Genomic DNA, 14,375 nt, shown 5'->3' with positions numbered 1-14,375 from the left:
ACAAAACATATCACACTTCACATTAACCCTTTTGTTGCCACGACGTCTTCAGTCACTCCCTTACACTTACACCAACTATTTCTATTGGTAAATCATGAAACATACTTTCTAATAATGCTTTCTAATCCCTTTTCTCTATGGGTCGCCCTCCCAGGGCTGTGGGGTACTCGGTACCGGGCCGGTGTCAGGGGGATGTGTCACAGCAGCGATGACCCGGCCCGTGGCCCTGGGCGACCAATATCAATGGCGGATGATGTTTGTAATGTAGTCTACAGTATATGGAATGTTCGTGACGCCACCTGTGGTGTTTGGCAAGTGAGGTGTTAGCCAACACTGCGTGCAGATCCTCTGGGGCTGATGGTTTGTTGCAGCTTAGATGGTGTAGCTCCCCACAGGTGAAGCTATAACCCCAGGGCAGTGTAGGTGCAATGGATGAGGAGAGGTGCAGAATGGTATAGATGCTGGTGCCCAGATGTAGCGGTGTTGAAGGTGCCAGCGACGAATGAATGGAGGACACCAAAGCTTGCAGTTTCAAAGCTTTACTCACAGTTTGTGGTACCCACTGGTGCCTGCCTCCGTGCCGTGTCCTCCGGGGTAGAGACTCAATCAACCTTCCGGGCAAGTCAGGGCTCTCCTCTCCAACACTCCGCCAACATGTGCCTTTCTGAACGACTCCGCCAATGCACCTTTAATGGTGAAGCACTCCAGTACTTAGTTACCCTGGAATACCTCCTGTCTAGATGTTCCTAGAACTCTCATTTGTATGACAGACAGCTGTAGCCTGATCAGGGACCTCTTGGATCTCGGCTCTCTATACGTTTGCTGTTGTGTCCCAAGTCTTGGATGGGAGTAGTGCATTTACAGCCAACTACTCCACCGGTGTCTGCTGCAGAACCATAAGTGTCCATACCACCTCGGGGATCGGGCCTCGGCCTTGCGCTGAGAACCTATAGGCAGGGTTCCTATCCAACCCACTCCTCCTCTCTGTTCTCCTTCTCCTTCGTTCCGTACTTGTCTTTCTCGCTATGGAAGCTTAGGTTGCAGTTCTACGTCTTTCTCCTTCTCTTCTCTTTCCCGTGCCAGCAGGCTCAGGTCACTGAGGCAGCTGCAGCACTCCTTCTCTCCTCGGACCCGTCCTCAGACTCTCCTGACTGACTGTCCTTCTCACTCCTCTGGGACTCACCCCAGACTGACCTGTAATTCTAAACCTTCCCCATCTTTTATATGAATCTCAACTCCACCCACCTCCCAGCACATCTCGTGTTACGAAGCAAGGAATCACCAGAGGTGCTCTGCTACCCTCTAAGCATGAGCCGCAATGTGATCAGTGCTGAACTATCCTGTGTGTGGGATGCAGGTGTTGGAGTGTGGAAAGGAGCTCCCAACTTACCAGGATGGTGGGGCACTACACCTTATGAGAAGGTGCAGTACCTCTGTGGCGACTGAGCCTCAGGGGCGCCACATCTACACTGGATAGGTTTTATTGGGTATGTGTGACATTCGTGAGAAAAACGGATAGAACACATGCTGCAAACACATGAAGGGGGCCTTAGAGCAGAGTGCTGCCAACAAAAGAGCAGTTGTCACTCTGGCGGACCTTGCCCATCTCTACTTGTCTGATTGACTGATATTTAACATTATATATCCCATGTGGTGGCCATTTTAAAGAGAACCTGTCATCAGGATAAAGCATTATAAACTCAAGGTATGTGCATAATGGCAGTGTGAAGCTCCTTTAATAGGTACCTTGTCTGTAGAAATCCGCAGCCTGGTTATTTTATTAATCATCGTTAGAAGATTGGGTGAAATAAGCTGATCAAGCATCGGGGCACACCTCTGGGGCGGGACTGTGGGTAGCAACTTCATCTGTGCCATGGATCCTCAGCTGCCTCTGGTGTAAGTATCTTCATACTGTTTAAAATTCTCCGCTGGCCCCTGCCTAGGCACAGGCGGCGCTTGTGCAGATTAATCTGGTTGCAGACTTCTGTAAAATGGCACCGGTTTCTTATTTCATGTGTGCTATGGATTTATGGAACAAAGTAAATAAATTAAAAAAAGTTACTCTTTAAAGTTTTCAATTGTATTAATTTATTTGTCTGGGGGCTTTACTAGTAGCGTAACTAGAGTCCGGTGGGCCAAGTGCAAAATTTGGACCTGCCCCCATGTATGTTGGTTAGTTGTATGGGCCCTTGTAGCTTTCTAAATCCTATAAAGACATATGTGTTTGTCCCCCCTTCATTATGTAGTAATGTCCCCCATTCTGGCCACTTCCAATTATGTATGTATCCCATCCTGGGCCCTTTTCTGGTATATATGTCCCCCATCATGGTATGAATGTTCCCCATATATACCAGTATGTTCCCCATCCTGGTATATATGTCCACTATCCTAGTATGTATGTTCCCCATCCTGGTATATATGTCCACTATCCTAGTATGTATGTTCCCCATCCTGGTATATATGTCCACTATCCTAGTATGTATGTGCCCCATCCTGGTATACATGTTGTCCTTCCTGGTATGTAAGTGCCCCATCCTGGTATATATGTCCCCTATTCTGGGCTCCTTTCTGGTATATGTGTCCCCCATACTGGGCAATTTTCTGGTATATATGTTCCACATCCTGGTATGTATGTGCCCGATCCTGGTATACATTTTCCCCATCCTGGTATGTATGTGACCCATCCTGGTATATATCTCCTGTCACGCCGCCACTGCATACTCACACGGCCTCCACTCCCGCGTCGCAGCCCCCACCGTCCGACATCCACCGCGGTCAACTTCTGACAGATCCGCGGCCGACGGCGTCTCTGCATGCACTGCGCATGCACCATAGGCCGCGGTCGCGCCTCACTCCTGCCACTTATGCTCCGGCAATGCCCTGACCCGGAAGCACCACTGGACCAATGGCAGTTCAGACAGGAGCATATCAGGCCGTCTTCCTTTGAGGGATGCGCCTGATCATTGTGTTTGTTAGCACACTGGGTCCTGCTTCCTCGTGTTCTTGCCGCAGTCTCACAGTCCTGTACTCCGTGGTTTCTACCGCAGTCTCACAGTCCTGTATTCCGTGGTTCCTGTTCCGTACTGCTATCTATGCTCCAGCCCTACAGTCCTACACCAGTCCTGCCTCCCGTGTTCCTGTTCCGTCCTGCCATCTATGCTCCAGCCCTACACCAGTTCTGCCTCCCGTGTTCCTGCTCCGTCCTGATGTCTATGTTTCAGTCCGGCAGTCCTACTCCGGTCCTGTCTCCAGTGATCCTGCTCTGTCCTGCTGTCTATGTTCCAGTCCCGCAATCCTACTCTGGTCCTACCTCCTACAGTCTCGTGCTCCTACTCCAGTCCATTCTGAGCCGCCCCTCTCGGTACCGGCTATCGTGGTACCCAAACCCCTGGGCCTGCTCCTAACGATCCCTGTATAGGGGTCGGTTCCACCTGGCAGCTCACCCGGGGCCCCTCGGTGCCACGATCCAGAGGGTCCACTCCTGGAGATTTTACTCACCTGACAAGCCGTGGTAACATCTCCCCTATCCTGGGCCCCTTCCTGGTATATATGTCCCCCTACTGGGCACTTTTCTGGTATATATGTTCCCCATCCTGGTATGTATGTGCCCCATCCTGGTATACATGTTCCTCAACCTAGTATATATGTTCCCCATCCTGGTATATATGTCCCTTATCCTGGGCCCCTTCTTGGTATATATGTCCCCCATACTTGGCACTTTTTTGGTATTCATGTTCCCCATCCTGGTATGTATGGGCCTCATCCTGGTATATATTTCACCTATCCTAGGCCCCTTCCTGGTATATACAGTATGTCCCCCCCACTGGGCACATTTGTGGTGTCCATGTTCCCCATCCTGGTATACATGTTGTCCTTCCTGGTATGTATGTGCCCCATCCTGGTATACATGTTCCTCATTCCAGTATATATTTTCCCCATCCTGGTATATATGTCCCCTATCCTGGGCCCCTTCCTAGTATATATGTCTCTCCTTCTGCTACTGCATAAAAATCCCCCACATTGTTCCCACCTTCCTCTTATCCCACGACGTGCAGCGTCCTCTTCTGTTGCCAGCACAAGGGCTGGCATCTGATATCAGCATGCCTGCTATGGTGACTCATGACGTCACTGCCATGAAACGCCAATGCCTGGCTCGTCAACGTCATCTGACTAGCCAAGGGCGAGTATTGCGGAAGGTCTATGTGTTGCAATACACTTCAGCTGGATGGAATATGCACCGGCGTCGGCGAGCCCCCCCATCTTGTGACTGCAGTCATTATGCCCCCAAGTGTCATCAATCACGGAGGATGAAAGATCACAGCAGTGGTAGAGTGCGTAAAAAAACCCATCACACACATATGGCCAAAAAACGTTATTCTTGTATCTCCTGATGGAGTCATTACTCAGCTAAACTCTAAACTACAAATGTACCTAGTCATAGGATAATACATACACCTCTCCATTATCACTGCGCAACTAGACAGCATGAACGATTGATATTCATAAGTGATTTTTTTTTTCTTTCCGGGTTAATTGAGTAGGACAAATTATATCTTCTATCAAACGTTTACTGGTACCACTGGAATGATTAGCTTTACAAACATGAATCCCTTGTTGACTGACGTTCCTGGACGGATTATTAAAACAACGTAACCAGTGTGAATTGTAAGCCTGGTGGCTCACCACTTAATGTGACTAGCAGTGGTCACTTGCTACGGATTAAAGATTAAGAACAATCGGTGCCGCTGTTTACAAGGAGAGAACAAACAAGCCTTTCTTGTAAGAATAGAAAATCTCTCATGGTCAGAAGGCTGTAGAATAATTACGGGCTGCTTAGACAAAAGCTCGATTGGACTAAGTGTTCCCCCCTATAAGAAAGGCAAATGTGTCCACTATAATTCACAGGAGACCCTACTGGTGGAGGACATCTCCGCCAGACAAATATCACCCAACATCTGAGGACCCTTATAATGTCACTGAGCTGTTGTTTCTCCATCCTTACACTCTCGACAGAAGAGTATTAACTGGGACCATTTATTGCGGTTTCCTTTTATTGCTGGGATTTACAATTATCGTGAAGGCTTTGATAATGGCAGAAGAAGCTCAGGCGCCTAAATATAACGGGACTGAAAATCCAGAAATAATACCGGTGCAGATAACCGATGTGGTCGATCAGCAGATGGATATAACCATCGTATGTGATACAAGCCAGCGTGATTCGGTCTTTACAAGTGGAAGTCCCGAGGACAAACTGACTGCTACGCCATCTTTGGACCTAAATGACAGAAATGACGAAGGTAGAGTATCTGGGTCTATAGAGAATGACTTCAATAGGATTCTGTATATATTAACATGTCCATGTGTTACAGAGTATCAACACAGTGTCCTACTATCATAGGTTTAATTAGTAGGGGTTAAAGGGGACATTCTTTATTTTGCTTCAGTGTATGTATTCCGGACTAAAAATCATTTTTGCAATTGGGTTCCATTCAAAAATTTGCACCCTTTTTCTTTTACTGGTTCTTTATTTGAGTGCACTGTCAATTTTGGTGTTGTCTATGGTCATAAATCAGCTGACAGAAGCTCAGAAAAAGGCAGATAAAAGAGTTAAACTTACCCTCTCAGGCTCACTGACTGATCCTCAGCTTACTCATTTTGTAGCCAGCAATAGACAGTGCAAGACGGAGGCTATAGAAGGCAAACGGTGCAACATTTTTACTGAAACCCAAATGCAAAATTTATTTTTTTGATCCCAGTTACATGCATTTAAATAAGAAAAAAATGTCCCCAATGTTGGACAACTCTCAGATGATTTTATTGTATGGTTATACATTAAGCAAGATACGGTAAATACGCACCACAAATCGTAGTGCAAGCCGAGACTCTTAGACTGAGGTCACGTCACTATTAATTTAATGCCTTGTAATGCATAACTTTTGTATTCTTGCATTTTAAAAAAAAAAGTTTTTACCTCCACATATTTTTTGTGGAATAGTTTATCCCTGAAAATGAATAATAATGAAAATATGATTTTTTTTTTTGCTACTTTACTAAATTTAGACAGGATAAAAGTAGATGCGAAAAGCAGAAACTGCGGCAAATTTAGCGGAGTGGAGAACTCTGAGCGTTGTTTATGAAAAACAGTCAAGAGATTAGCTTTCATTCTTTAAACACTGGTAGAATGAAAGTTGCGTTGTGATTGGTTGTCTTTTGGCGGGTTCAAAAAGACACTTAACCTCTTAGATAGTTTCCTAAATATATTTGTCAATTCTTGCTGGACATTAATGACGCTTTTTATTATTCCTCCACTTGGCTGACCTACATTCACTACCGCTCTGCTGACTCCATAACTGCAGAGTCCAGTCCTCCTCTGGTGTTAATGACAACCTATCATTAGACTAATGGTCTCAAAATCACTGTCAGCATGAATCAGAGCCTGCACCGCTGCAGACAGGTGTATCGTTCACGTTCTAGCATTTCAGAAAAAATATAGTTTAAAGATCCAGCCAGGAACCAAAGAGAAAGACCTGACTAGTCCAACACCGAATCCGGGCAACTTCTTCGCGCATCGTTCCATATGATTATCTAGTTTTTCCTACTGTATGTATACACATAGGAAAGACCTGTCAATCAACTGAACTGGTGCAGGGAGAAGCCGGCCAGGGGCGGCGCTGGACTAGTCTCATCTCTCCCTATAGTTCCTACTGGATCTTTAAAGTATGCCTTTTTTCTGAAATGCTGGAGCCTTACAAAGAAAGACATACCTGACTAATCCTGCAGGAAACTCTCATACTTGTGGTCACTCGCCAAACTGCTCAGGGCGCTGGAGAATCCTCACAGTGCACGTTCACGCAATGTGAGGATTCACAAGTCTGCAGTCACATAGAGTGACTGCAGACTTGTACCCCAAGGCCGGACAACTCCTTTTAATACTTCATCATAAAAAATACAATACAATTGTAGCTTCTAACTTTGTAGATCAGTTTGGGGAAGGCCTCACCTTTTCCCCATGATTGTGCCCGGCGCACTAAGTAAGGTCCATAAAGATCTGGTCAAGAAAGTTTGGTGTGGAAGAACTTTACTGACTGCACAAAACCCTAATCCATTACATATTACGACCCACAGTCTGCACCAAATGTTACTTTATGCTCGAAACTTATGAATCGAGAAAATTATTTCCTGAGTTCTACACCTTTGACTCGTAAAACATCAATTCTGAAATAAAAACAGAACAAAGGCAAAGATAAAGAAGGTGAAAACGATCAAATAAAAATCAGACATCCTCCATTTTTGGGAACAGATTAATAATGTACGTGGTATCGTGGTATGTCAGTATTTCTAAAAAGGTTCTTTTTTTCCTAAGAATATCAGTCCATAAACCGCGCTTGTTATTACACCGGCTCATCACAACAACCCCTATCATTAATTGTAAATTTGTGTATGTCATTTTTTCATTATTATCATAAAATTTATAATCCAAATACGATATATGGAAACCGATATGTCCTTTTTTTTTCCTATACACAGCCATATAATTGAAAAGGGCCAGTCAGATCTCTGGGCATGCTTGTACCGTAAATGCCTGTTCAGTCTTAACAATAATATCCCAATTCTAGAGTATTTCTTTTATACCGCTGTGTTGCGTTTCTCTGTTATTCTTTTTAGAAGTTAATAAATAAATTGACAACTGGGCGTTACCACTTAGGGGTGTGCCCCTACAATGACACTGTCCCATAAGAGTTCACCTTGTAAGGCCTCGCCCCTTTGACAAGGAGCATGGTGACACCGAGTTGTCAATTTACTTAGCAATTTCTAGGATTAATATTAGATCAATGACACAACAAACAGTTATGGAGAAAATGACCCAGAATGATCCCCTTGGTATTTAATGGGGAATACAAGTATTTACTAAAGTCAAGAACGGTCACAGGTCCTATTTGATATTTCGGATACTTGAACCACCAGGGGAACCTCTTCAATTTTTATTTTTGGATTTTAAATGCACATGCAAAAGAACATTAGAAATCTTGTGCCTGGCGTCCATGCAGTTTAAATGGGACCCAGGGAGCAGATGAAAAAGCCTCACATACAGTCCTCCAACAACAGATGTATCACGTCAGTTGAATTTTGCACCATTGTTGCTTACAAAACAACAGAACAAAGACCCCTTTTAGACTTCTTGACCACAGATTTGTTTGCAATGAAAATAAAATCAAGTGTTGTGAAACAACTCCCAAAATCTCAGTTTCCGGCACCCTGCAGGGTAAGATCACAGCTAGTTTTGAAAGGATATACTGTATACACAGCAAGTGAAATAGGTATTGAACACGTCACCAATTTTCTAAATAAATATATCTAGAAAGATGCTAATGACATGAAATTCTCACCAGATGTTGATAAAAAACCGTCCAATCCACACAGGAAAAAAATTCAAACCATAGATGTCCATAAATAAAGTTATGTGTTATCATGGGAAATATCGCAGGGAAAAAAATATTGGACACATGAAGAAAGAGAGGTGCAAAAAACCACAGAAAGTCATAACACCAGCTGAAATCTATCAGTAATTAGAAAGCAATCATGCCACTTAATTTAAAATAATATCAGCTGGATCAACTGATGGACTATACAAAAGTGTCTTATTACCAAGGTACCAAACAAGAAACATCTCATCATGGGTAAAGCCAGTGAGCTGTCTCATGACCTTTGCATCCTTATTGTGGCAAAACATACTGATGGCATTGACAGAAGAATTTCTAAATTACTGAAAATTCCAGTGAGCAGTGTTGGGGCCATAATCAAGAAGTAGAAAGAACATCATTTCGCCATATACCGGCCACGACCAGGTGCTCCCCACAAGATTTCAGAGGAGTGAAAGGAATTATCAGAAATGTTGTCCTTGTCCAAGAGCCAAGGACAACCTATGAGCAAAGCAAAAAATCGAAAAGACTTAATAGTGCAATAGTGTCTTATCTGAAAAATAGAAAAAAAATAATTAGATTTTATGCTCACCTGGGGAGGGGGGGGGGGTATGAGAATCACAGCCCCTATTTAAAACTTAGAAATAAGCTGCTGCAGATCCATGAGAGAGATACTTAGGAAGAAGGAAATAAGTGGTTTACTTTCCGTGCTGCTAGTGGTCCAGAGATGAGCAGGAGACAGGAAGAGTTGAAATGCAGTTTATTAGTCAACATATTTCAAAGTGAACACACAACACACTTCTTCATCAGGACAAACCACAATGATTAAGGACCAGATGTGGAAGGTCACATAAAGACCTGGAATTAGCAGGTACAATTGTTTAAAAGAAAACTGTAAGTAATGCACTCAACCTCCATGGCCTGTATGCACACTCACCACGCAAGACTCCATTGCTGAAGGAAAAGCATGATCAAGGGTGTTTAAAGTTTGCTGAATAACATTTAGACAAGCTTGTGAAATACTGGGAGAATATAGTCTGGTCAGGTGAGACCAGAATTTAACTCTTTGGATGCACCATATAATACACACCATGTTTGGAGGCCAGAAGGCACTACATATCACCCCTAAAAACACTATGCCAACAGAGAAGTTTGGAGGTTGGAACATCATGGTGGGTCTGTTTTTCAGTATACGGCACTGGCAAACTTCATGTGTTCGAATGAAGTATAAATGGACAAATGTACAGAGACAGTCTTGATAAAAATTTTGATGTCATGTACCAGGATTATACAGATGAAATGAGGATGGACATTTTACTAAGACAATGATCCCAAAGACACAGCCATGGAAACCGTCAATTGGTTTCTGAGAGATAAAATAACGCTGCTAGAATGGCCCAGCCAATCAGCGGACCTGTACCAAATAGAGAATTTATGGAAGGAGCTAAAGTTTAGCGTTCATAGAAGGAGCCCAAGGAAGTTTCAGGATGGGTAGAGTGGAAGAATGGGCCAAAATAAAACCCGAGCAATGTCTGCGACTAGTTTCTCAATACAGGAGGTGTCTTGAAGCTTCATCACCAATAAAGGCTTTTGTACAACATATTAAATAAATTTTAGTCAGCGTGTTCAATACTTTTACCATGTGTCATTTCTCATTATTATGCAGAAAATGAGGAATATGTTGGTTCAGAGTCCACGCTGCCCAAGGTTCAAAGGTGTAGTCACACACAAGGTTACAGCATGAATGCGGTATATTGTGCAAATGCGTTTCGAGGTTTCCAAACATCTTCATCAGGGCAAAAGCCACAATTTGTGGCTACCCCATTTTTGAGCTAGAAATTTCATTTATTTAGCTTTCCATGGCTGGGTGTCTGACCAGCTGGGCTGCAGTCCTGTTCTGCCCAACTGAGGTCGTCAGACACTAGGTGAGTTTTTAACATTAGAGATTAGAACCGTCCTGATTTGGCACACCTTGTTGCAGTTGGATGGCTTTTACATTTTTCTTTTAATCAAAACCAGTGTTTACGAAGTACCTTATGTTATTTATACGCACTATTACTATTTACTTGCTTACAGCAGGGTATATGCTCGTTTTTTTTCTATCTTAGCGGCCTGTGGGCAGGTCTTTCCTTGGTTTCTCTGGCTTAGAGCAGGAAAATAAGACTCTGCCTACAGTCCCGCTCGGAGCACGGGCGTATCATTAACTGAAAACTTCGAACATTGATTAAACAAGAACTGCGAGATGGATTTCTTCACCCCAGGTATCATTTTAATCAGTATAACAGTGTCAACCTGACAGTACCTATAGTTTACTTAGTAAAATCCTGCTCACAGGTTCGCTTTAAGAAGCCCTCCTACTCTGCACTCATTATCCTGTATTAATTGCAGCTGTTTGAACTCATTACCTGTATAAAAGACACCTATCCACACAATCAACCACACTCCAACCTCTCCATCATGGCCAAGACCAAAGAGCTGTCTAAGGTCACCAGGGACAAAATTGTAGACCTGCCCAAGGCTGCGATGAGTTACAGGACAATAGGCAAGCAGCTCGGTGAGAAGGCAACAACTGGTGGCACTATTATTAGAAAATAGAAGAAACACAAGATGAATATCCATCTTCCTCGGTCTGAGGCTCCATGCAAGATCTTGCTTCATGGGATAAGGATGATTCTGAGAAAGGTCAGAAATCAGCTCACACAGCTACATGGAAGGACCTGGTCAATGACTTGTAGAGAGCTGGGACCAGAGTCTCAAACATTACTGTTAGTAACACACTACGCTTCATGGATTAAAGTCCTGGAGAAACTGATGAAAATTAGACCAAACTCAGAAAAAACTCTGAACAAAATAACTGATGAAACTGGGACCACTTTTCTCATACGTGACAAAAACTGACATCTGAATGGGCCCTAATGCAGCAGAAACATGGCTCCAGTTGTGCTGAGAAAAAAAATATCCGGCATGAGCCATGTTCATGAATTGGGGAGAATTTACATTGTCTAAATAAGTTGGGATTTGTAAAAATTCTGCTTAATAACCTTGGAGGAATATAACATTTACCAGCCCTTAGCCTCCACTTCCCACACAGTCTAAAACTGTCATTGACAACAGTAATGGTTATAAGAGGAATGGAGAATTTCGACACCACTGATCTCCACTGTATGATTTTTTTTTCGCAGGTCAAAAGGATGAGAATAATCCTATTTTGGAAAGAGAACCAGATGTGCTGGACAACCATGAGAAAGAATTTGGAGCCATCAAGGAAGACGGACATGAACCAAGAATAGGTAAGTGTCTTATCTTAGGGTGAAGAATTTCGGACTGATATATTTCTACTCAACTTTCAGGAGAGGCATCCAACCTCCTCTTGGCCTCCTTCACAGGAGTAACAATTTCACCATCTGGTCATAGAGATTCCCATGGATTGCTTTTGCAGTACAGAAACGCTATCCACATTAATGTTCTTTTCTTTGGACAATGTTTGGTAGACAGAACTGAACTGTCCAGTCATATGTTCGGACATAGTTATTAGATTGTGATTTTTTTTCCTAAATAAATAATTTTGTCACTGTAATTCACCCATTCTCATAATAGTTCGGTCACCCTACAGGGTCCATGCACAGTCTGACTATTGATTTATATAAAGAGAAAGCTATTTTCATCTCTATCCTTCTTTTACATTCCATGGTTTTGTCAGCCTTTGCAGCAGCTGCCTGACTCTGATACTAAAGGGTTATAGTTTACTAATGGGTGGACATGCTCATCCATGGACCCTGGCCTCTACTCCACACCACCGGACATGTCTCCCAATGGTCTCCTTGATTCTTCTTCTGGCAGAGGACGTCACATTGTCACTGCTATCAATCAGTGGCAACTGATTGTCTGCCGACTTGATATTACATAAGAGTCGGAAGAAATAAAACCTTCCTTGAATACTTTTCCAAGAGAACATCAAGACTGTGGTCAACCAGTGACTGCAACATGACATCCCCCCACCTGGAAGAGGAAGCAAGGAGACCAGTGGAGAACACGATCTCTTTAGAAGAGTTGCAGTGATTTGATAGGCGAGTACGGTATATTTTTTTCTTATAATTTAAGACCACCGTGAGCCAATTTATAAAAATAGAATTTTGTAGTGAACAATCCCTTCAAGTCTACAATCCACCGATATAACTTAGTTCGTCACCTTAAAGTCGTTCTGCAGTGATAACAGATTGACTGGTAGGAGTCCGATTGAAGAGAACTGCACCGGTAGGCAGAAGCATTAATCTATTAGAATGGATCGGCAGTACGCATGCTCAACCGCTGCTCCATTAGTTTCCTATGGGGCTGCCAAGCGCTGTGCTTTTTCTGATGTCCCCATACAGAATGAGTAGAGCAGCGGTTGGTGCATAGTTCTTTTTTAAGACATGACGTAGCATGCCATTCCATTGCATACTTTCACTACACTAACTGTAAAGAATCCTTCCCCACTGGACACTGATGTTTACATGTTCATCTAAATTACCTTAAAAAAAATAAATAAAAATAACGCATTCTGTTCTTTAATTATATCCCATTTTTACACAGAAGTAGATAGTGACAAGATTCCATCTTCAAGTCCAGAAGACATAAGTAAGCAAGACAAAGATCAAGATGGGAATAAATCTGGAACACCAGATATATTGTTGTATCAGCAAAGCCAACATCCAAATCCTACAGGCACAGACAACATCCTGATTGAACCAGAGGAAGAGAATACATCCATAGAGACCGACATCGACTATGGGGATGGGTCATATGAGGAGCATGAAAATGGAAGAATGGTTAGTCCGAGTGGCAGACATCTTGACCCTAATGATATGGCTGGAAACAGACCAGATATCTCCAGACAGAGCTACTCCAGATATGACACAGTATCATACCGCAAAATCCGGAAAGGTAACACAAAGCAGCGGATTGATGAGTTTGAGTCGATGGTTAATCTGTGATATGCTCCATGCATTTATATACACACACCACCATATCGGCCAATAGTCCTAAGCGCCTTCACCCTGATCTGCCCAAATTTTACCCCAATACATCAGCTGCATTCAAAGCAGGAAATAAGTGAAATTTTCAAACTTTGAACTTTTCAAAATGGTAAAAATGTACAAAAAACCCCCCCAAAAACAGCAACTGCAACAACAAGCACCACATTGATAAACGCAACGCACCATTTTTTCTAAATCTATCGACAGGTCAACTATAACTGGATTATGAGACTCAAGGAATGTTGGGCGACGTTCAGCCACTATTCGTACAGGAAACATTTACCATAGCTTTGTAGTTTTCTAACAAAAACTTCCTGTTTTGATATCAAAGAAGAAAAAAGTCTATTAACTTCATTTGTATAACCAGAAATTGGATGAAATATTTGTAACCCGGGTTTTGTGGTCTATGATATTATTTTCTGTTTGATTAAGTTATGAGAAGGTAGAGAAGCTGTTGCGTCTGGGCATTTACTTTACATCTTTACATATGGGCGAATAAGCTGCTTACAGTTACTGTCCCATATTACAAAGGAGAGTGCAGAATAAAATAATAAATCTATATAAATAATATGTTATATATGAATGTAATACTAATGTGCAAAACTGATTAAATAAACTCCCCATGCAGTACCTGTATACAGGTCGCATGATTCGTTTGAAATATCTGTGTGCACTTCTGTTTTTTGTCTTTCTCTTAAAGTCTATGGACACCATAGAAAAATTATTTTTACATGTTAGGTGTTAATTTTAGTTTATAAAATTATACTAAATTTCACTCTGTAATCTTCAGGCCTACATTTTCAGTCCCCCTGATATGCAGTTTGATCCAAGTTTCAGATAAATCTCTAGTGGGATTGTCTCTCCCAGTAATGTAGGCTGGATCTGAGCTCTCGTATATTTGTGTAGATCCAATACTGAACTTTTTTTCTTCTTGAAAGGA

At 42.7% G+C, this 14,375-nt stretch overlaps 1 protein-coding gene across 1 annotated transcript; it reads left to right on the top strand.

Annotated features, from left to right (window-relative positions):
* The first annotated feature begins 4,886 nt into the window (after positions 1-4,886).
* Positions 4,887-14,098, top strand: ERMN (ermin). The gene is made up of 3 exons (XM_073545653.1): positions 4,887-5,297; positions 11,603-11,710; positions 12,993-14,098. The coding sequence occupies exons 1-3, from the start codon at positions 5,090-5,092 to the stop codon at positions 13,391-13,393; spliced, it is 717 nt and encodes a 238-aa protein (XP_073401754.1). The 5' UTR covers positions 4,887-5,089; the 3' UTR covers positions 13,394-14,098.
* Positions 14,099-14,375: the final 277 nt, after the last annotated feature.

This window comes from Dendrobates tinctorius, unplaced genomic scaffold, assembly GCF_039654945.1.
Source record: "Dendrobates tinctorius isolate UK_male_01 unplaced genomic scaffold, ASM3965494v1 ptg000143l, whole genome shotgun sequence".
NCBI lineage: Eukaryota > Metazoa > Chordata > Amphibia > Anura > Dendrobatidae > Dendrobates > Dendrobates tinctorius.
Note: the sequence above shows the minus strand (reverse complement) of the source record. Positions and strands in the feature narration are given on the sequence as shown.